At 43.8% G+C, this 23,782-nt stretch overlaps 1 protein-coding gene across 1 annotated transcript in view; it reads right to left on the bottom strand.

The window, feature by feature from the left end:
• Positions 1 to 7,952: 7,952 nt before the first annotated feature.
• The window catches only part of TMC5 (transmembrane channel like 5), a 56,748-nt gene continuing 40,918 nt past the window's right edge, over positions 7,953 to 23,782 (bottom strand). The window contains exons 17-21 of the mRNA XM_055561342.1: positions 20,369 to 20,542; positions 17,940 to 18,018; positions 10,389 to 10,493; positions 9,174 to 9,216; positions 7,953 to 8,411 (exon numbers count right to left, since the gene is read on the bottom strand). Of these exons, the coding sequence (XP_055417317.1) occupies positions 8,365 to 8,411; positions 9,174 to 9,216; positions 10,389 to 10,493; positions 17,940 to 18,018; positions 20,369 to 20,542 (448 nt within the window). The 3' untranslated portion in view covers positions 7,953 to 8,364. The remainder of the gene's footprint in view (positions 8,412 to 9,173; positions 9,217 to 10,388; positions 10,494 to 17,939; positions 18,019 to 20,368; positions 20,543 to 23,782) is intronic.

The raw sequence follows: 23,782 nt of genomic DNA, 5'->3' as shown, positions 1-23,782 counted from the left end.
TGTACCAAGCATCATATCCTGACCTGGAAAATTTACGGGAGCTGCTGTTGTCAGTCCAGTGACCAGGGCTGCTGATGAGACATTGTTGTTCGGTTGCTGAGTCTTGTCAGACCCTATGGCTCCTCTGTCCATGGGATTCTCCAGGCAAGAATCTTGGAGTGGGTTGCCATTTCCTTCTCTAGGGAATCTTCCAAAGCCAGGAATAGAACCCAGGTCTCCTGCATTGCAGGCAGATTCTTTACTGCCTGAGCTACAAGGGAACCCAAATGATAGGAAAGAAAATGAAAATGGTAGGGAAGTCTTGACACCAGTCTGAGGGATTGTTGATGGTATCTAGAAATAAGAGCTTCAAACCACTAGGGGGCAGAGTTGTACCCTTTCAAGCTACTCTACTACAGTTGCTCAGACAGAACTTTAAGAAACTTCAGGAACATCTAGGCTTAGCCTCATTTTACAGATGAGAAAAGTAAAATCTGTGGAAGGGAAGGGTCCCAGAAATGACAGCTGGTGATGCAGAGCCTGGTCTCATGATAAAATTCCTTGCTTACTATTTATGAGTAATTTTAGTGGTTTAATGTGCATTATTTTAATTAGCCTTCACAAAAATCTTAAGAGAGATTAACCTCTTTTTACTGATAAGGAAATTGAGGCATTGCGAAGTTAAAAAACTGAGGCACCTACCCAGGATCTCACATTCCTTGGTGTAACAGCTATTCAAATCCAGGTCAGTCAGTTCAGAGAACCACTCACTTTGTCTACCTTTATAACATAGAGCTCCCAGGCGTCACATTGTGAACTTAAGTAGCAATATTTAAAATGAAGTTGAGTAAAAATGGCAAAGTTCTCTCTCTACCTCCCTCCCCAACTCCACCCCCCTTTCAGCTCCATCAGCCTTGATCACAGGCCCACAGCTTCGTCATGACTTCTCTCCTGAATCCTAATGGGTCCCCAGCCTCACATATGCAGCAGCAAGGCCATCAGCCCACACAGCTAGATGGTGGTGAGAAGCAGACTGATTATTGCTATAGTTGGTGTTGGCAGGAGGGCAGTAAATCACACTTGGGATGTTTACAAATGAATTTTCTTGAATTTTAAAAGAACAAAGATCCAATGACTGGAATATATCTAAGCTGCGTGACCTGCGTGCCAAGTTATGACTGGAGTGACAAGAAGAAGAGAAAGGGGCCAAAGAAGACGTCTGTGGGCTGAATTTCCCCTTTGGCCTACCTGCAGAGACTGCACAGCAACTGACAGGGAAGGCATTACTCGGGGCAGCACAGAGTTCACAGCATCGCTTCTGTGGTGTGAAGACCCGTTGAGAGAGTTTCCTGTCTTGACTTTGGCCCAAATCCATATTGCACTTGACAGCCAGGCCCGATCAAGGTGCTCATGGGCCCTGAAGATGGAGAATTCCGATGAAGCAAGAAGGTGTTGAGTTTGGAAGGCTTAGTAAAGGGGTTAACAACAGGATTTGGCCTCAGATAAATCTGGATTACTGGTCACTGGGTATATGACCTCTGCAAGTTATATAGCTAGTGTCTTAATTTCATCTCTAAAATAGGGGCAGTATTAGTACTGTGCCAGGGAGTAGGTGTGATTAAAGAGTGCAAGTAAAGTGCTGATGACTGGGATTTATTGACTTACCATCTACTAGACACTGTTTCAGATCCTTTCTGTGTGTCTACTAGAACACCATGAGGTCAGTACCATTATAATTCTTTTGTGCAGGGAAGTTAAGTAACTTGCTTAGAGTCATGCAACAGTACTAGAAAAAGGATTTGGGCTCAGATTATATAATTCCAGAGCCCCCACTCTAAACCCAGGTTTATCATCCTGTCTGGCCCTTAGCAAGAGTTCAGTCATGAGAAACATTCCCAGCACTCCAACAGTGCCTATCGCAGTAGACAATAAAAGTTGAATGGTTTGTGGAATGTCCCAAATGGAAACTTCCTTGAGGAAATGATACAGACCTAGAGTTAGGTAAAGATTTGGGAGTGTAATGATTCATCAGGGTTGACAATGAGCCATCAAAATATAGCATTCTTTGCAAGAAAATCAATAGGGATAAAAATCACATCCTCTGCTGTTCATTGGACTGCCTTGGATGCTGGAGACATAACATAGAAGGGTTACTTCAAAAGACTTGAGAAACACTGCTTATTTCATAAAACTACTCATTTTCTTATTTGGAAATTAGTGTCCAGTCATCTTGACAAGAATTTCACTAAATCATAAATACTCTTTATTAGACATGAATTTCTAAATAACATTGTTTCCTAAAGTGGGACTAATGCTTCAATAGGACAATCAACCACAGCTTTGAGGACAAAGAAGGGTGGAAGTTAATGAAGTTCACTCAAGCTTTTAGCATGGAGTGATGTATCATTGAGTTGCTAAGTTGTCATGTCTGGTTCTTTTGCAACCCCATGGACTCTGTCCATGGGTTTTCCCAGGCAAGAATACTGGAATAGGCTGCCATGTCCCCCTCCAGGGGATCTTCCTGACCCACAGATAGAACCTGCATCTCCTGCATTGGCAGGTGGGTTCTTTACCACTTGTGGGTCAAAGTTATTTGATTTCTTTGATCAAAAATACTGAAGATTAATGACCCCGTGTATTCCTTTATCTAACTTCATTCTCAAACGCTAACAGCAGAAACCAGGTGTTAAGAGGATGGTTATCAGCTGTACAGAAGGTTCCCAAAGAATGCTGTCCTCTCAGACTGAAAAGGGTTCCTGGACCCAACTCCAATGTGTTACGTGTGTGGAGAGTTTCCCACATCAGCAATAGTTATCAGTTGCAGGCAGGATCCTCCAGAATTCAACTCAGTTCTGACAGTCTACCCAGAGACAGAATCAGATTCCACAGGTAAAGGGCTCACTCCCAGAAGACCACCCTCCATCCACTTCAGACACCAGTTGCAAGCATAGGTTGTTACCTGCACTTCTGACTGGCTATAATGAGGCCTTCCCAGGATCCCCTCCTTGGGTTTGATTAATTTGCTAGAATGGTTTGCATGACTCAGGAAAACCTGCTTACTCATTAGATCACGGATTTATGATGAAAGGATATTAAAGGATACAGATGAAGAGCTACATCCGGCAAGGTCCTCCACAAAAGAGCTTCTGTGCTCGCAGAGCTTGGGGCCAGGCACGGGGGCACACAGAAGTCTTCTGTTTCCCTCACATGGAAGCTCTCCAAAAAGAAGGGCAAAAAGCTATCCTTTTGGGTTTCTAAGACAAGCTCATAACATAGTTGCATGTGTGCTTACTCAGCTGCTTTAGTCGTGTTTGACTCTTTGCAACACTATGGACTGTAGCCTGCCAGACTTCTCTGTCCATGGGATTCTCCAAACAAGAATACTGGAGTGGGTTGCTATGACCTCGTCCAGGGGATCTTCCCAGCCCAGGATCAAACACGCATCTCCTGCACTGTAGGCGGATTCTTTACCGCTGAGCCACCTGGGAAGCCCAATGTATGACTAAATCACTGGCCAATTCAACCTCAAGCTCCTCTCTCCTCCCCAGAAATCAAGGGGGTCAAGAGTGAAAATTCCAACTCTCTAATCACGTGGTTGGCTCCACTGACAACTGACCCCCAACCTTAGGTGCTTTCCAAAAGTCACCTCATTCACAGAGCAAAAAGATAGTACTCAATGCTCAGGAGATTCCAAGAGTTTGGGGAGGTTGAAGCCAGAAACTATAGACAAAGGCCAAATGTTGTTGTTCAGTCGCTAAGTCATGTCCGATTCTTCTTAACGCTATGAACTGCAGCATGCCAGGCTTCCCTGTCCTTCACTATCTCTCGGAGTTTGCTCAAACTCATGTCCATTTGAGTTAGTGATGCTATCCAACCATCTCATCCTCTATTGTCCCCTTCTCCTCCTGCCCTCAATCTTTCCCAGCATCAGGGTCTTTTCCAATGAGTGAGCTCTTCAAATAAAGTGACCAAAGTATTGGAGTTTCAGCTTCAGCATCTGTCCTTCCAATATATATTCAGGGTTGATTTCCTTTAGGATTGACTGGTTTGATCTCCTTGCTGTCCAAGGGACTCTCAAAAGTCTTATCCAGCACCACAGTTCAAAAACATTAATTCTTCAGTACTCAGCCTTCTTTATGGTCCAACTCACATCCATACATGGCTAGACTACTGGAAAAACCATAGCTTTGATTATATGGACATGAGGCAAATTTTGGTCATCTGAATGACCAAGTATATATATTGGTCATTCAGATGATATATATTTATACATTTCGTATAAATCACAATATCATGGAGACAGTTATTCAACATCAGCCTAAAGGGAAACTTGCTAGAAATGCAAATTCTTAGAGCCCATTCAAATTCTTAGAACCTGAAACTCTGGGTCAGGCTCACAATCTGTGTTTTAACAAGTCCTCCAGTTGGTTCTGATCTTTGCTGAAGTCTTAGGACCACTGGGCCACAGAAAACCAAGTGCTCAATTCTGCCAGTAACCTGCTATGAGACGTCAGAAAAATCACTGACCCTGTGTGTGCCTGTTTCCATCTGTCAGATGGAGATTATAAAACTTGTACCAATTGTCTTATAGCAATAATGTTAAGAGATTTGAATGAGGAAAAAAAAGTTAATGTGTTTTGAGAAATGTGTTAACAGTATAATACTGTTATTATGAAGATAAAAAATTTTAAAGTATGGAGGAGCCATAAAACCACACTACTCAGAGTGTAGTCCTCAGACCCACAGCACTAGATTGAAATGCAGGCTCTTGGGCCTCATCCCTGAACTCACAGATTAGAATCTGCTTTTTTTTTTTTTTTGCCACACTGCAAGGCATGTGGGATCTGCAGTGAGAATGCCAAGTCCCAACCGAGTCCCTAGGGACCACCAGGGGCTTTCCCTAGAATCTGCTGTATAACAAGATCCCTGGGTGACTGAAATGGGGAAAGCACTGGATGGATCAGACCACCACACAGGTGTAAGGTGTTACCTGCATCAGGCAGGTGTAGTCATGAAGGAAATAGAGGGCCCCGCTGTGCTCCATACCTGAGCTCCTCCCAGTGGTCCGTGTCTCACTGTCGATCAGACACATGTGTGTCTTAGTTGCTCAGTCATGTCTGACTCTTTGCGACCCCATGGATTGTAGCTCACCAGGCTCCTCTGTCCCCGGGATTTTCCTGGCAAGAGTACTGGAGTGAGTTCCCATTTCCTACTCCAGGGGATCTTTCTGACCCAGGGATCAAACCAGGATCTCCTGCATTGCAGACAGATTCTTTACCATCTGAGACACCAGGGAAGCCCTGAGCAGATACATAAATGCTATGAAAAAGTTCACACTGTGGGAATTTAAGGAGGTACCAACAAGTGCTACCTATTGAGACAATTCCTATTTATGAGTTTAATTCTTACCACCTGTCCTCAATTCAAAGATTATTAAAAACATGTCAGTCATGATTTTTTTTTAATCCTTATAATTGAACTTCACACACAGTCATCTCATTGCCTTGTAAAAAAATGAATTGGGTGATTCACTGTGGACATTTGAAGGATCAGAACCTGTAGAAATTCAAGACAGACAATCTTTTTTGAATACTTAAAACCTCAGGGATTATCCAGCTTTCAGGTAACTCTTGGAAAGCATATGTTACTTTGATCATTTTGAGCTAATTAAGACAAGTTTTGAAAGAGGAAGATGGGCAATGGTCCCAGAAATATTTGATGCAATATTCTGAGTTCACTGTTTAAATGTTTAATAGGTGCCTTAGGTGACTTCTATGGTCAGTCAAGTTCAGAAAGAACTACTCTAGATCCTAGCTCAGTTGTTCTCAGCCCTGGCTTCCCACTGACACCATCTGGAGAGCTTTAAGAGAAAAATGGGGATGATCCCCTGGAGGAGGACATGACAACCCTCTCCAGTATTCTTGCCTGGAGAATCCTATGGCAGAGGAGTCTGGCAGGCTACAGCCCATAGGGTCACACAGAGTCAGATATGACTGAGTGACTTAGCACAGCACACACTGATGCCCGACTGAGCTGGTCTGGCACAAGGCCTGGGCCCGGCTATTGGAACAGCCAGCTCCCTGTGTGACCCTGAGCTCAGCCAGCATTGAGAGCCCAGTTGCCTGATGAGAATTCCTGCCTGGCAGGGGTGAGTTGCCCCATGAGGGCTGAACTGTGTTGATGCAAAATTCATATGTGAAGACCTAACCTCCAGTGCCTCAGAATGAACCACATTTGGAGAGAAGTCCTTTAAACGTGTGAGTTAGTTAAAGTGAAGCCATCAGGGTGGGTCCTCATCCCATCTGACTAGTGTCCTTATAAGAAAAGGAAATTGGGACCCAAAGGCACACCAGGATGTGTGCGCACAGAGGAAAGACCACATGAGGACAGAGCAAGAAGGCGGCCACCTACAGGCCAAGGGGAGAGGCTTCAGCGGGAAACCCAAACTGTGGACACCAACTGTGGACGCCTTGATCTTAGACTTCCAGCCTCTGGAACTGTGAAAAAAAAATGAACGTGTGTTGTTGAAGTCTCCAGTCTGTGGTACAGGTTATGGCAGCCCTAGCAAACTCATGTATCCCCAAATGTATCTCGAGACCATGGGTGTGAGGATGGTGCACACTCAACTCCATGTGTGAGGCCTGCCCACACAACACTTCCAGGCTTGAATTTCCAGGAGAGGTGGGGCCGCACTGAAGTGGAGACAAGAGGTGGATGGAGAAGAAGTTCCGATACAAGCCCTGAGCATATGGGAAGTAAGCAAAAGTGATGCTTCCGAGCGAGTTCACATTTCAGTGTAGAAGCCAAAGAGGCACAAGCAGCATTAGGATAGAGGGAAACTAGAGGGAAAATTCCTTCAAATATCAATTCCACAGACTGCCTTCACTGACCCCACAGACAGGTTGTCTCCCATAATTCCCTGGGCTTCTCCTTCATGATACCTGCTATAATTATTGTTTAATTAATTAAAATTAAAGTGATCTGCTAGACAATAAGCACGTGAGGGTAGAGACTGTGTCTTGACTTGTGCAGCATCTTGTTCATCACCACTTGGCACATCCTTGTGGAACGAATGAATGAACACTTTCAGCAACCACTAGCAAAGATGATACTAAAAGAGCTTAATTAAACTCATGAATGACTTAGTGAACAAATAAGTCAATGATGTGAACCAATGATTGAGCACTGACTGGATGTTTTATTTCAAATTCATCTTAAATTTTTTCTAAATTCAGTTCCAGTTGGATTTCATGACAGTGATCACTCAAGAGATTTTTCCTCTGGAGTAATTTGGTAATTGCTCTTTTCTCCTGGGCCCTTCAGTTTTAGGTAAAGTTCACATGCCTTGTGAATTATTTGGCAAATATGCAAAAGAATGCTTCATACATATATGCATTCATTCAGTTCAATTCAGTTCAGTCACTCAAGCATGTCTGACTCTGCTACCCCATGGACTGCAGCATGCCAGGCTTCCCTGTCCATCACCAACTCCCAGAGCTTACGCAAACTCATGTCCATCAACTCAGTGATGCCATCCAATCATCTCATCCTCTGTCATCCCCTTCTCCTGCCTTCAATCTTTCCCAGCATCAGGGTCTTTTCCAATGAGTCAGTTCTTTGCATCAGGTGACCAAAGCTTTGGAGTTTCAGCTTCAGCATCAGTCCTTCCAATGAATATGCATTCATATGTACACACATATACATACACATATATTACACACATCACCACTGATTTCATGTTTGGTTCAACCTAAGACTCTGATGATCATGTATAAAACCTCACAGGGACAGAATCCCTGTCCACACATCCCCACCCCAGTCCAATCTGAAAGACTCATGTACTCAATACGTAACAAAGTTCATAGATGAGACCTCTGGTTGTCTTTCACTTTGGGGTAACATGGGGTTATTTTTAGTTCCAAGTCATGAAAAAATGCAGGTTCCACAATTTAGAGGCTTCACATCCTTGATTGAGGATCACATTTTTATTTAGGCTGGACCTCTTGTCTTAGCACCAGTCTCCAAACCTTTGCCAGGTCTGGGAGTACTGGGAGGGGAGATTTCTAAGGACCAAGAATTCATTACATAGCTCTTAAAGATAAACTGTAACTCTTCCCAGGTTTTTGTGAACTTGTTCAAATACTACAACTGTCTTTATTGGAAAATCTCAAATATTTTGTCTGGAAAAATCAGCAATTCAGGTATAAAAAACCCAACAGGGAATGCCCAATTTTACTTCAGTATTTACATTGTAGTCAGTTTCCACTTCTGGCTAAAGGTTTGAATTTCATCTGGGAAGCTCCTAGAGGCCCAGGTGGCACGGAGGAAGATGCTTCATCTATCTTCTGTCCTTCTTTGGTTGGCGTCTGGGTGCCACGATAATTATCAGGCCTTTGGATTATCTTCTTGAAATGATTGCCTGAATCTCAGGTCTGTGTTTGATACAAGAGAAGAGATGTTAGCACAGATGCATACTGGCCCATATCTCCACTGGAAAGACCAAAGTGGCTTTCAAGATCCCACAGCTTCTCAGGCTTTCCCTGCTTCCTCCTTCTAAGTTTCTTCAACTTTGCCCCTTGAATTCCCACCATCGGAGGTATCAGAAATGCTATTCCAAAAAGATGAGTGGGTTTATTTGTTTGTCCATTTCCTCCCCAATATTCATTCCTGTTCTGGCATCAGTCACAGGTTTTCTTTGGAAAACTACCTTTATCCATTCTCTCAGTCCCTGTGGTCTCTATGTTGTACCACCTATACCTAAAGATGAGGTCTGTGACTCAGATCTGGCCAATGAAGTCATCACCGTATCTTGATCACAGCAACTGATTCATGGATGAGTGTATCACCCAATCAGATCAAATGAAACATAAAGAGAATTCTGGGTCTCCTCATCACTAGACTTGAATCTGCAAAGATACAAGAAGCTAATAAAGTTGTCTTGTAATATCAAGAGATCATTTGAGAAAGGAAATAACATGGAGAACTGAACAGAAGGAAACCAGGTCTTGTGACATCCTGTGAGTCCGTGCTTCTGGCTATGCCTAAGGCAAGAAGTATTCTCAAGTTTTTGCTGAAGGCAGTTTGGGCCAGTTCTTACAATTGAATGACTTAATCTAGAAGCAGTTTTGACCCTCTGTCTTGGGATCTATCATCTGGATGAATCAGACCTTCGTCAGTGCCAGTTGGATACTCACCTCGAGGAGCATCATGTTGCCTGACATGCAGAGGGCCCCATTGCTAAAAAAGAAGAAAACAAGAAATCTCATCACTAGAAAATTGTGTTGACCTCAGATCCTACTGCATAGGTGATAAGACTTGCGAGCCCCACCATTTTAAAATTAAGAGGTGACAGATTAAGGTCAAGATTCAGTCACGGAAATATCAAACATGTTCTATTTTTTATGGACAGTGATTCCATTCATTTAATCTTTCATTTCACAGATATTTACTGAACATTTACAAGACACCAGGTAATATATTAGGACCTGTGGCTGCAAAGGTACAGTCATGGTCCCTGCGGTGATAGAATTTTGAGCTGGGCCTCTAAGTCCCTTACCCGTATTGTGCTGATGGTATTAATTTGCACAGACAATAAACAACCTGGCAGTGTCTTTGGACAAGATCATAACTTCCGAAAGTAGCAGCATTTGAATTAACATGGGTTTACTGTTTATCCACATTTCCTAGGATACCAGTGAAGTCAGTGCAGGCTTTGGTACTAGAGCAGGGTTCTAGGGATCTCTCAAACCCTTTTGGTAAGAATAAAATTTGCGAAACCTTTTTAAGAGCATGATATGGCAATATCTATTAACATTATTATGCATATGCCTGAGGCAGATAAAACACTCACATACGAAAACTATAACAAAAAAGTTTCATTACACATTGTCTTTAACTGGGAACAACCCAAATGTCCAAGTATTTACAAACTGAAAGAATGTTTGAGATACAGTATTAAGCAGGGAGAGGGGAAGTTATGTGTAAAATATAGCCCATTTTTGTAACAAATAAATAAACAAGAATGTTAGTAGATGTATGGATGTGTGCAGATGCCTGGGGGAAAGATCTGGAAGAATATACACTGAAGCATTAACCTAGCGGGGTGAAATTTCAAGGCATTTTTCATTCCAGTGGGACACACTTCTGTATGGCTGGGTAATAGGAAGATGTATGCAAGCTCCAGGAGGGAAGGGCCTTGCTGTGTTGCCACGATATTACCAGAATGTTACATTACCTAGAACATGGCCAGGCATAGAATATGGTGAATGCATACTATATTTTTAAATAAAAGTAAAGAAATGTTAAAACACAGAAAGTGAAGGGCCCAGATGTGATTCTAGCTCCTGATGCACTTTTTACAGGAGGGCACATCCGTGTCACAGGGATCCCAAGGCAGCCTGCAGCCTCACCTCCAAATCTCTTCTTTCCAGTGTAAATAAGGTGGGGTTTGCTCTCTTCTCCATACCTTGCAGCTTGATCAACTTATCTATCAGGAACATTTTGTCTTTGCCCTCCTGCCAAAAAGGAAAACAAAAATATGGAGAATAAATGATGGTGTGGGGTTGAGAAGCAAATGGTGGAAAGGTTGATTTTTAGAGTGGTACAGTCCTGGATGGGCTTGCCTGGGAGCTCAGCTGGTAAAGAATCTGCCTGCAATTCAGGAGACCCCAGTTCAATTCCTGGATTGGGAAGATTCCCTGGAGCAGGGATAGGCTACCCACTCCAGTGTTCTTGGGCTTCCCTGGTGGCTCAGATGGTAAAGAATCCACCTGCAATGTGGGAGACCTGGGTTCAATCCCTGGGTTGGGAAGATCCCCTGGAGGAGGACACGGCAACCCACTCCAGTATTCTTGCCTGGAGAAGCCACATGGACAGAGGAGCCTGGCGGGCTACAGTCCATGGGGTCACAAAGAGTCAGATGCAACCAAGCGACTAAGCACAACACAGCACAGGGTCCTGGACCCTGTGGAGGCTGGAGACTGCTGCCATGTTTACTATTGATGAGAGAAAAGAAACATCTCACAGCAAAACCAAATTAACCCCCATAGCCTTCCTAAACTGTAATATTTCTCCTCTAAAGCAATTATCCTAGCAGGCTGAGTAGTAGCTTTCTCTAGTCTGCTGCGAGAAGCAACCTACACACCATTGTCAGAGGGCCCAGGACAAATGGTTTATAGTATTCCTCCTCTTGGCATGCCCTTTGCCCTGGAGCACTCTCTGGGAACCCAGCGTTGCCTGGGTCTGCCCTGTGCTTCCACTGAGAATGTCAAAGCTTATAGCTCTGCATTGAAGAACATCAACTATATTTCATTTGTCAAAGTTATCTGTGTAAGGGCATCCCTGGTGGCTCAGTGATAAAGAATCCACCTGCCAATGCAGGAAACGCAGGTTGGATCCTCGATCCGGGAATATCCCACATGCCATGGAGCAACTAAGCCCATGCACCAAAACTATGGCACCTGTGCTCTAGAGCCTGGTGAGAGAGTCAGTTCCTAGGCAGGTTGATAAGAAGTCCAGCGGTCCCCAAGGAGAGAGGGGTCTGGAATTCTCAAGGAGGAAGAAAGGACAAACTTTTTTTCCTCCACATTCCTTAGGATTATATAACAATAATGTATCCTGCTTGAGGATGGTCTCTGGAAAAAACCTTCTGGCTAATCCTGTTTTCTTAAAATGTCAATTATGGGAGTGGGTCTAGTAAGGTCTTTACAACCTCCAGACATTCTTTTGATTCACTGTTATAAGTAATTTAAAAATATATAACTCCATTGCTAACACTAGCAAGGGGGCACTCTTTCTGCCTCCTTCTGATGTCTATGTCAGAAGCTTTCTCTATCCCTTTTATACTCTTTTAAAACTCTATTACACAAAAGGTCTGAGTGATCAAGTCTCATCTCTGGCCCCAGATTGAATTCTCCTCCAGAGGCCAAGAATCCTGGCGTCTTTCATGGTTCAGCAACAGGCTTTTACTGGGAGTCACAAAAAGAGAACTCACCGCAGTGAGAAGCCTGTACACAGCAGCAAGAGGGTAGCGCCTGCTCAGGGCAACTAGGGAAAATCCCATACATCAGTAAAGACCCAGCACAGCCAAAAATAAATAAATATATATAAAAAAATTTTAAGTTATCTGTGTTAACAAAGTAGACACTGACAAATAATTCCTGAATTGGGAAAGAGAACAAAGGAATGGGGTATGCCTTCCCCAGGAGGGGGAATCACTTTCCTATGAGTCTATTACAGATAAGAGAGTGCTGAGGTGAGCTAGCACTCACCTCCTGGTCTGTCCAGTCTAGGTCAATCCCATTTTCCATGCCTTTGTTTCTTCCTAAACTTTCACCCACTCATTTTAGCATCCACCAGTGGATCTTGCTTGCAACAATTATTACGGCAATATTTGGTTTATAATGGCCTTCTATTTCCCTCATTCTTTCTACATTTAGTAATTGAAATTCTTCTGTAAGAAAGAGCTGTCCATGGTAATTGGTACTTTTAACAAGTTCCCCAGCTGTCTTGGATGTGGCCAACTTGTTTGAAAATCTCTTGTCTGTAGCAACTGTTTTCATACTCTAGTGTGAATTAGAATTACCTGGAGAGATTGCAAGACTACAAACTCATAGGCTTTGCCCAACAGAATTTTGACTCAGGAGGCAAAGTTGCACTGTAGCTGAGAGCATAAACTTAGGAGCTGCCTGATTCAAATCCCAATAGCCTTGTGACTTTGGGCAGCTTGCTTCACTCTATAAGCATCCATTTCCTTAATTTAAAAATAGAGGTTAAAGAAATGAATGCACTATAAAGTGAGTAGTAAAAATTAAATAAGAATCTTTGTTCATCACTTAGCACAATGCCAGGCATCAATAAGTGCTCAACAAAATGTTATCTGTTGCCTCTATTGCTTGGAGAAAGGAAGGGTAATAAGAATTTGCAATTTTAAAACTAGTACAGCCACGATGGAGAACAGTGTGGAGATTCCTTAAAAAACTGGAAATAAAACTACCTTATGATCCAGCAATCCCACTGCTGGGAATACACACTGAGGAAACCAGAAGGGAAAGAGACACATGTACCCCAATGTTCATCGCAGCACTGTTTATAATAGCCAGGACATGGAAGCAACCTAGATGTCCATCAGCAGATGAATGGATAAGAAAGCTGTGGTACATATACACAATGGAGTATTACTCAGCCATTAAAAAGAATACATTTGAATCAGTTCTAATGAGGTGGGTGAAACTGGAGCCTATTATACAGAGTGAAGTAAGCCAGAAAGAAAAACACCAATACAGTATACTAATGCATATATATGGAATTTAGAAAGATGGTAACAATAACCCTGTGTACGAGACAGCAAAAGAGACACTGATGTATAGAACAGTCTCATGGACTCTGTGGGAGAGGGAGAGGGTGGGAAGATTTGGGAGAATGGCATTGAAGCATGTATAATATCATGTATGAAATGAGTTGCCAGTCCAGGTTTGATGCATGATAGTGCATGCTTGGGGCTGGTGCACTGGGACGACCCAGAGGGATGGTATGGGGAGGGAGGAGGGAGGAGGGTTCAGGATGGGGAACACATGTATACCTGTGGCGGATTCATTTCGATATTTGGCAAAACTAACACAATATTGTAAAGTTGAAAAATAAAATAAAATTAAAAAATAAAAATAAAAAAGCAAAACAAAAATAAACAAAAAAAAGAATTTGCAATTTTAACAAGGAACCAGGAGTTTTGAAAGGACTGTTCCTGAGCCTATTCCCAGTCTCTTTGAGTTCTTTTAGAGACAGCAACCCTGTCTTTGTGGTCCACATTCCGGGCAAGACTCCCAGGCAGGCAGATCGCATGATGTCTATGGTGCCTTCCTGAAATGATGTCATCCCAGTAACTCCTGAGTTTACCTGACACTACTCTTACAACAGAAAGCTTTAACATCAAATCCCTCCCACACTGAAGTCTTCATAAGACTTGCCCCAAACATTCAATGTTGCATCAGAAAGCTATGGGTAATGCTTCTGGGGATAGGTGGGAAAGAGCTTAGCTAACTAACCCATCAAAAATACTAAGATCATGGCATCTGGTCCCATCACTTCATGGCGAATAGAAGGTGAAAAAGTGGAAACAGTGACAGATTTCATTTTCTTGGGCTCCAAAATGACTGTGAATGTTGGCCGCATCCATGAAATTAAAAGCCGCTTGCCCCTTGGAAGGAAAGCTATGACAAATCTAGCGTGTGTGCAGGCTCAGTTGTGACTGACTCTGTGATCCATGAACCATAGCCCACAGGGCTCCTCTGTCCATGGGATTCTCCAAGCAAGATCACTGGAGTGGGTTGCCATGCCCTCCTCCAAGGGATCTTCCTGACCTAGGGATCAAACCTCGATCTCTTATGTCTCTCCTGTATTGGCAGGCAAGTTCTTTACCATTAGAGCTACCTGGGAAGCCCCATGACAAACTTGCTACTGCTACTGCTGCTAAGTCGCTTCAGTCGTGTCCGACTCTGTGTGACCCCAGAGATGGCAGCCCACCAGGCTCCCCTGTCCCTTAGATTCTCCAGGCAAGAACACTGGAGTGGGTTGCCATTTCCTTCTCCAAGGCATGAAAGCGAAAAGTGAAAGTGAAGTCGCTCAGTCACGTCTGACTCTTAGCGACCCCATGGACTGCAGCCTACCAGGCTCTTCCATCCATGGGATTTTCCAGGCAAGAGTACTGGAGTGGGGTGCCATTGCCTTCTCCGATGACAAACTTAGACAGCATATTAAAAAGCAGATACATCATTTTGCCAACAAAGGTCCATATAGTCAAAGCTATGGTTTTTCCAGTAGTCATGTATGGATGTGAGAGTTGGACCATGAAGAAGGCTGAGCCCCTAAGAATTGATGCTTTCAAATTGTGGTGCTGGAGAAGACTCTTGAGAGTTCCTTGGACCACAAGACTTCTTGCAAACCAGCCAGTCCTAAAGGAAAATCAACCCTGAATATTCATTGGAAGGACTGATGCTGAAGTTTAAGCTCCACTACTTTGGCCACCTGATATGAAGAGCGAACTCATTGGAAAAGACCCTGATGCTGGGAAAGATTGAAGAGAAAAGGAGAAGAGAGTGGCAGAGGATGAGATGGGTGGATAGCATCAGTGAGTCAGTAGACAAGAATTTGAGCAAACTTCAGGAGACAGTGAAAGACAGGGAAGACTAGTGTGCTGCAGTTCATGGGGCTGCAAAGAGTGGGACACAACTTAGCGACTGGCCAACATCAACAACTAACCAATACTCTTTCTTTACAATATGAAATGTGCCAACTCAAGTAATCTGAAGCCCCAAAGACTCAAGCAGATAGACTCCTATAGTGTCCTGCTTCTTCCTCATATTTTCAGACATAAGTGCTCACAGTTATGTTGGTATTTAGAAGAAAAGGCAACTGGCCCAGTAGCAATGACCATTTCTCCGTGTCCAGACTTTGATCTCTAAATACCATTTGATCAGGACTCCTTGAAGAAATGCCTAATTCCTATTCTGGGACAGGAAATGAACAAGATGAGTCCAGACCATCTTATTTTTCCAGAGAACAAGGAAGTAACCAAAGACTCCTGGGATCAAGTCAAAAGAACTGAGGAGCTAATTCAAAAGGATTTCCTCTAGCAAAGGATGAGACTATTTTAAGCATAAACAAATGATTACAATTGAAAGATGCCAACACATACTTAAATCTACGAATTCATAATGATAACTTCTCATTGGCCACATTTGGAGGTTCTATGTTTAGTGAGTTGAATAGTATCTCCGTTTTTAAAAGATATGTTTAAGTTATTCTTATTCAAACCCCACCACCTGTGAATATAGTTTTATTGGAAATAGAGTCTTTGCAGATGTAATTAAATTAAAGGGTTTTTTTATATGATATCATTGTGGATGAGGATGAACCTTAAATTCAATGAGAAGTTCTTAGGTGAAAAGGAGAAAGAGACCAAGAGAGAAAAAGACCCTGTGAAGATGAAGGCAGAGATGGGAGTTATGAAGTTATGACAAGAAACACAAAGGTTAGTCAGCAGCCACCAGAAAAAATGAGAGAGGTAGGGAGGAGACTCTTGCTCTGAGCTTCGAAAGGAAGCAACCCTGCTGACAACTTGGCTTTGGACTTCTGGCCTCTAGAACTGTGAGGCAATACATCTCTGTTGTTTTCAGCTGCCACGTTTGTGGTACTTGCTTTGCAGCCCTAGCAAACAAATACACTGGAGGACCGAATCATCATTTTGAAAACAGGTAAATAAAGGGAGTCATGTATTTAACCTCATCTTTCCTCTCCTGAAGGTATTTGAAGGTGCTCTAACAGTTGATGAGTAAAAATTCTTCTTTTATAGAAGAATTCCAGCTAATAAATGCAGAAGAAATTCTAGAAATAGAGTACCACTATTTTGTAATCCCTAATGAAATAAATGGACAATGAATAAAAAGGCGTGCGTGCATGCTGAGTCACTTCAGTCGTGTCTGACTCTTTGCAACCCTATGGACTATACTCATCAAAGGCTGCTAAATCCATTAGCAGAAAGACTGCTGGGAAGCTTTATGATGGATAGGTTAGCTGACCAAGCATGGACCCGCTGATCGTTCTTAACATACAAAAAAGGAGACAATCAGACATTTTATGTTATGAGATAATGCCTTGAGAAATATTGCTTAAAGCATCACCTATGAATTATTCTAGCTAAAAAATTTAATCTGGACTCAATCAGGTCTTTGAATTTCACCATTCATTTACAGGAAAAAAAAAAAAACAAAACCCTATTAAACACCACTGCAGGGTTGAAACTCAGATATATCCAGAATGAGGGAACTACTGCACAACAAATGACCTGGTTTCCTCTAGGTGGCAAGAGAACAGAGAGGTGTGAACAGTTAGAGATTGAAAGAAACGTTAAAGACACATCAACCAAATGCAACATGTGACACTTTTCCAGATGTTTTACTTCAGTAATCCTGCTGTAAAAAGATATTAACTGGACAACTGCGGAAATCTGGCCTTTGACTGACTATAAGATGCTCAGATCAGATCAGATCAGATTAGTCGCTCAGTCGTGTCCGACTCTTTTCGACCCCATGAATTGCAGCACGCCAGGCCTCCCTGTCCATCACCAACTCCCAGTTCACTGAGACTCACGTCCATCGAGTCAGTGATGCCATCCAGCCATCTCATCCTCTGTCGTCCCCTTCTCCTCCTGCCCCCAATCCCTCCCAGCATCAGAGTCTTTTCCAGTGAGTCAACTCTTCGCATGAGGTGGCCAAAGTACTGGAGTTTCAGCTTCAGCATCATTCCTTCCAAAGAACACCCAGGACTGATCTCCTTCAGAATGGACTGGTTGGATCTCCTTGCAGTCCAAGGGACTCTCAAGAGTCTTCTCCAACACCACCATTCCAAAGCATCAATTCTTCGGCGCTCAGCCTTCTTCACAGTCCAACTCTCACATCCATACATGACCACAGGAAAAACCATAGCCTTGACTAGACGAACCTTTGTTGGCAAAGTAATGTCTCTGCTTTTGAATATGCTATCTAGGTTGGTCATAACCTTCCCTCCAATGAGTAAGCGTCTTTTAATTTCATGGCTGCAGTCACCATCTGCAGTGATTTTGGAGCCCAGAAAAATAAAGTCTGACACTGTTTCCATAAGATGATAGTAAGGTATTATTAATTTTTTTAGGTGTGATGATTGGTACTGTGGTTATGTTTTTTAAAAGAGTATGAAAGAGCCTATAGATAAAGTGATATAAAGGCCAGGATTTGCTTGAAAATAATCCAGAGATTTACAGCAAAGGGACAGTGTAGAGGACATAAGAGCACACAAATGTTGATGTGGTCAGGGCTGGGTGGTGGGAAGGTTCATTCTACTATACTCTATACTGGATGATGTTTGAAAATTTTCATTATAGAATGTTAAAGGTGGGGAGGGTAACAAAGGGGTCCAATGGGACTCACATTAATGATCTGTTCATGGAGCAGTCTTATCATAATCTTCCTTCCCTCTGTGATCTGCCAGTAAAGGTAAGTGATGATTCTGGAAAAGAAGAAAAGAAAGAATGGCAGACGCTCTCTCCAATGCTTTTCAGGAAAGAAAGAATGGCAGACGCCCTCTCCAACGCTTTGCAGGCTCCTAATTTCAACTGGGTACATAGGAACTCGTATATTTGCATACAGATGGATGTTGGTCCAGCCAGTGTTCCTGCAAAGTTGTATCTGGGTGACTTAGAGGTTAACTTCATTATAGCAATAGTTCTCAGGATTCTATACATAAATCACCTGAAAAGTGGAGAAAAGACTCCTGCTGTGGCCCCTCCTCAGATCAATTAATTGAGCTTTTTTGAGCACGAGGGCAGGCATCAGGCATCAGTATCTTTTCTTCTTTTTATAGCTTTATTGAAGCATGGTTGACATACTACAAAATGCACTCATTTTGAGTGTAATTCAATGAGTTTTAGTTAATTCATATAGTTATGCAAACTAGTTTTACTAGTTTTACTTTAATTTTTTAAATTGAGATAGAATTGACATATAACATTGAGTATGCTTAAGGTGTTGATTTGACACATTTATATATTGCAACATGATTACCACCATGGTGTTAGTTAACACTCCCTCATGTCACATGATTATTATTTCTTTTTCTGTGGTGAAAACACTTAACAGTATTTTTATTATTATTTATTTATTTGGTGGCTTCCCTGGTGGCTCAGTGGTAAAGAATCCGCTAGTCAAGCAGGAGACCTGGGTTCAATCCCTGAATCCAGACAATCCCCTGGGGAAGGAAATTGCAACCCACTCCATTATTCTTGCCTGGGAAATCCCATAGACAGAGAAGCCTGATGGGCTACCGTCCCTGGGATCACAAAAGAGTCAGACACAACTTAGGGACCAAAAAACAACAAACAACAACACATTTATTTAGTTTTGGCTGCGTTAGGTCTTGGTTGCGACACAAGGCTTTCTCTCTAGTTGCGGTGCACGAGCTTCTCATTGCAACAGCTTCTCTTGTTGCAGAATACGGATTTCAGTAGTTGTGGTGCCCAGGCTTAGTTGCCCCAAGGCATTTGGAATCTTCCCAGACCAGGGATCAAACCTGTGTCTCCTGAATTAGCAGGCAGATTCCCAACCATTGGACCACCAGGGAAGTCCTTAACAGTATTTTTAACTTATTTTATTTATTTATTTTTTGGCCTCTTGGCTTGTGGGATTTCAGTTCTCAGAGCTGGGACTGAACCTGGGCACAGCAGTGAAAACCCAAAATCCATACCACTAGGCCACCAGGGAACTCCCGAGCAGAATCTTTTCAGTGTATATGATTCTAATGTGTAGCCAGAGTTTGGGAATATGGACAGTGCTATTCAAACTTCCATGTGATATAGACTTCCTGGGATTTTGTTTAAATGCAGATGCTATAGGTCAGGGTAGGGTCTGAGAGTCTGCATTTCTCACAAGCTCCCCAGGGAATTAGAATTTTGGAAGAGCAAGACAGAAGAACTTCCGGTTTTAAGTAAGGAGGCCAAAGGCAAACCAGTGTTGGGAGGGAGAGCATGACCAAGAGCTAGGAGACCCAGGTTCCAGCCTCCTCTACAATAAATAGACTCTACAGCATGGGAAGGATCCCTGTCTCTGCAAGTCTTAGCACTTCCACCTGTAAAATCCAGGGGTCACTCAACAACTGGCATCAGCTGGCTCCACTAGGCTGTGCTGTTGAGTTGTGTCTCTGTGTGAGGATGGACAAGCTCAGCCATCAGAATTTGGCTTCTAAAGAGGAGCTGCTGCTGCTGCTAAGTCACTTCAGTCGTGTCCGACTCTGTGCGACCCAATATTCGGCAGCCCACCAGGCTCCCCCGTCCCTGGGATTCTCCAGGCAAGAACACTGGAGTGGGTGCCATTGCCTTCTCCGTCTAAAGAGGAGCAGCCATCAGCAGACCTACTGTTCCTGCAGGAAAAGGAGTCCAGTCTTGGCAGATCTTCCACTTTTTCATAAGAAGTTAGAAATCATTTTAAAGTTTGAAAATGAAAGTACACTAACCCATATATTAATAACACCCAATCCACTTTAAGATAGTCACAACCTCAGAAAGAATCACACAGTAATTTTTCTAAGCATTCTCACACCCAGTTTTTTTCTTTTTGTTTTCATGTTAAATCTTAAGAGGGAGCAGAGCGGGTGTTCCTTTCTTCATAAACAGACTCCCAAAAAAGGACAAGATATTAAATAACTCCTAGAAAAATTCAAGAGCAGAGTTGGGATGATGCAGAACACTGAGCCACGCTGCAGTCTTCGCCTTCCCACCAAACACCCGCCCCTCCCAAGCCTAGCCGCCCGCATGCTGAGTTGATGTGGTGTTTCCCCCTCTAGTCTTCCGAAGAACCCCACTTACAAGACAATGAGGGTGAGGATGAAGAAGAAGTGCACGCTCCCGATGAGGTTCTGGTAGATCCAAACAACCCACAGGTAGCTGGACCTTTTCCTCAGGGTGTTGATCCAGCTGTAGATCGACTCAATGAAGAAGGCCAGACCTCGAAACGGACCACAGTCAGCTGAAGGTTTCAATCTGATAAAACAAGGGACAGGGAAACATCTCTAGCACCAGACTCAGGTATAGTTTTTCTAGAATAGCCCAGTCCTTTCTGGGCTCTTAACCTGGAACCAGTGATCCTTGCCTGCTCCATCCATATCCCCTTCCAAAGGAAACCCTCTCGCTCACAGGCCCAGCTGGTGTGTTTTGTACTCATGACCTGTATTCTGAGGACCAGCTTTTGGACAGCAGGATCACTTGATCCAACTGATCCAATCCAACTTAGATCCAACTTGATCCAATCCAAAGACCAGGCTGTGACCTTAGCCGTGTCCTGGCACAAAGAAATGAACTGGGGTGATAGGACTCTCTTCCTTAGGAACTTGAACTAGGAAATACAAAGAGGGGAGGCTGTAACCTAGGGAAGCTAGAGCTGTAATAATGGCCACATAAAGTCAGTTGTGAACAAGCAGAAACTAGAGGGCACCAAGAACTGGTTCAGATCAGATCAGATCAGATCAGTCGCTCAGTCGTGTCCGACTTTTGCGACCCCTTGAATCGCAGCACGCCAGGCCTCCCTGTCCATCACCAACTCCTGGAGTTCACTGAGACTAAGAACTGGTTAGGAAGAGAGCAAAGAGCCAATGCGGTGAGACAACTGAGAACATCACGCGACAGAGGAGCCTGCCCTGAAGCTGCCAAGTTCCAGTTCTACAAGTATTCTAAAAAGTCAACTCCCTTGTGCATTCATTTGCTCATTCATTTGCTCATTCATTTGACAAAGGCCCACTGAACTTGTAACTGAGGCAGGAGATAGATGGGCTCCAGGCCAGACATTTACAACTAGCCTCCTGTTTATATTTCTTGAGGCAAGACATAGATGGGCTCCAGGTGAGACATTTACACTCAGCCTTCTGTTTACATATCCAGATAGAAATAACCACAGGAACAGGGTAAATAGCTGGACTTTGTCTCCAGTGGACACTTTAAGAGAACAATAATGGTAAGGGCTGGAAAAGAAAATGGCAACCCAACTCCAGTACTCTCACCTGAAGAATCCCCATGGACAGAGAAGCCTGGCAGGCTACAGTCCATGGGATCCCAAAAGAGTTGGACACGACTGAAGTGACTTAGCACACACGCAATGGCAGAGGCAGAGAGGAGCTGAGTCTTGCCCAGATAAAAGATAAAGAGACCACATTTTCTCATTCTTGAGGTCAAGAAGACCTCCCCAACTACACATCTGTAGAAGGCTCCTTGTGGTTAAAAAGGAGGGGGCACCACCCCATAATAGGTGATGCCAAACTTCCCACAGGCCTCTGTGCTAGAATCCATCTTGGCTAAAAGGTGCGCATGCACGTTGGAGAAAGTTCCCAGGGCAGGTAATTTGTGGAAAAACAAAATAATTAGCCAAAGGTAAACAAAGACCCAGAAAAAATGCCCTAGATAAATAATTTAACCTCCTCTTTACTGGAGGAAGCTCACACCCTTTCTCTCCATGTGTGTATCTCTGCCTTGCCTTTGTCTTAAAAAAAAACTGTTTCTCTGTGTGCTCCCCCACTTACTGTACTGCATCTCTAATAATAAACTTTGTACAGTCTTTTTTGTAGAAAAAAAAAACTGTATTTTTACAGTTTTTGCCTCCTTAAAACATTCTTGCTTTCAAGCATGGCAAGAGCCAGGGAAATTTTGCTTCTAGCCTCTAGCCCTTGCTGATCTAGCAGCTAAGATTCCTGCTTTTCACCCAGGCTACCCAGGTTCAATTCCTGGGCAGGGAACTACAATCCTGCTTCAAGCCACCACTCACTGCTGTCTCCTCAAGATCAGCAGAAGGCACTGTGCTAGATACTAAGCCCCGGCGAGCCCACAGTAAACAGGACAGACATACCTGCCCTCCCAGGTTCTAATGGGAAAGATGGTCAAGCAGTGAGGGTACAAGTAAACAAAGATTCAAAGGCACTTCTGGCGTGAACTAGGAAATGAAGAAAGGAAACCGCCCTGAGAGAGAAAGGGAGGAGAAGGGAATGCACAGAAGATGGGGATGGTCACGAAGGGCAGATCTTTAACAGGACTTTTGAGCTGAGAGAGGAGAGGTCAAGCAAAGAGAGCAGGGAGAGCACTTCAAACAGATGACCCTGAACAGACTGAGAGGCTGGGGAAGGATGGAGCCATGGGAAGTGAGGCTGCAGGGGTAAGAGGGAGCCTGACCAGATGGGGCCTTTCAGTTCATTAGAGGAAGTTCTGTTCTCTGTGCGGAGACCAGGCTTCTCCCCAGCTGGGAACGTGCAGGACCTGGAGGAAGTGAGGGGCCTGTGCCAGTCAAGACGGGGCACCTGACAGGTGGTGACCAAACTCGGATGTATTCCTCCCTTGGTGATAGCATCTGTTGGTTATCAAGGGAACTTGGGCTAAACACTGAATGAAGCATGTCTTTTTATTCTGATCTGTAACATCTGGGGCCTTACTGATGCTAGAGAGACTGCCTTTCCCAGGGCTAGCCTACAAAGCACGTCTTTCATATGCAAACCAACACCCAGCCCACATCCCACCCCACCTCCTCTCTCAAGCTCTCACACTCTGGGCCATTGTTCCTCTGCCCCCACCACCCCAGCACCAGGTACCAGACAACCCCAGATGGCCCCTACACCCCAGAGCCCAATGAGATTATTCCCATTTGCCCCTCCTAAGCCTGCTGACCCTGCCTTGCCTTCTCCTCCCACTGAAAACCACAGTCAAGACTTCTGCCCACATTTACTACTCTCTCTCTCTGCCTCTGACAGATGCCGGTGCCTCCTCCCCACGTGGCCCCCATGGTGGGACAGGTCCCCTCCTTTTGGGGTCTGAATTTATTGTTGCTGTTGTTCAGTGGCTCGGCCACATCCGATTCTTTGCAACCCCATGGACTGCAGCACGCCTGGCTTCCCTGTCCTTCATTATCTCCTGGAGTTTGCTCAAACTCATGTCTGTTGAGTCAGTGATGCCATCTGACCATCTCATCCTCTATCGTCCCTTTCTCCTCCTGCCTTCAATCTTTCTCAGCATCAGGGTCTTTTCCAATGAGTCAGCTCTTCACATCAGGTGGCTAAAATATTGGAGCTTCTGCTTAAGCATCAGTCCTTGCAATGAATATTCAGAGTTGATTTTCTTTAGGATTGACTGGTTTGATTCTTTGCTGTCAGTCAGTTTGGTCGCTCAGTCATGTTTGACTCTTTGCAACCCCATGGACTGCAGCACACCAGGCTTCCCTGTCCTTCATCAACTCCCAGAGCTTGCTCA

Source organism: Bubalus kerabau, chromosome 23, assembly GCF_029407905.1.
Source record: "Bubalus kerabau isolate K-KA32 ecotype Philippines breed swamp buffalo chromosome 23, PCC_UOA_SB_1v2, whole genome shotgun sequence".
NCBI lineage: Eukaryota > Metazoa > Chordata > Mammalia > Artiodactyla > Bovidae > Bubalus > Bubalus kerabau.
This window is presented reverse-complemented; position numbering and strand designations above follow the sequence as displayed.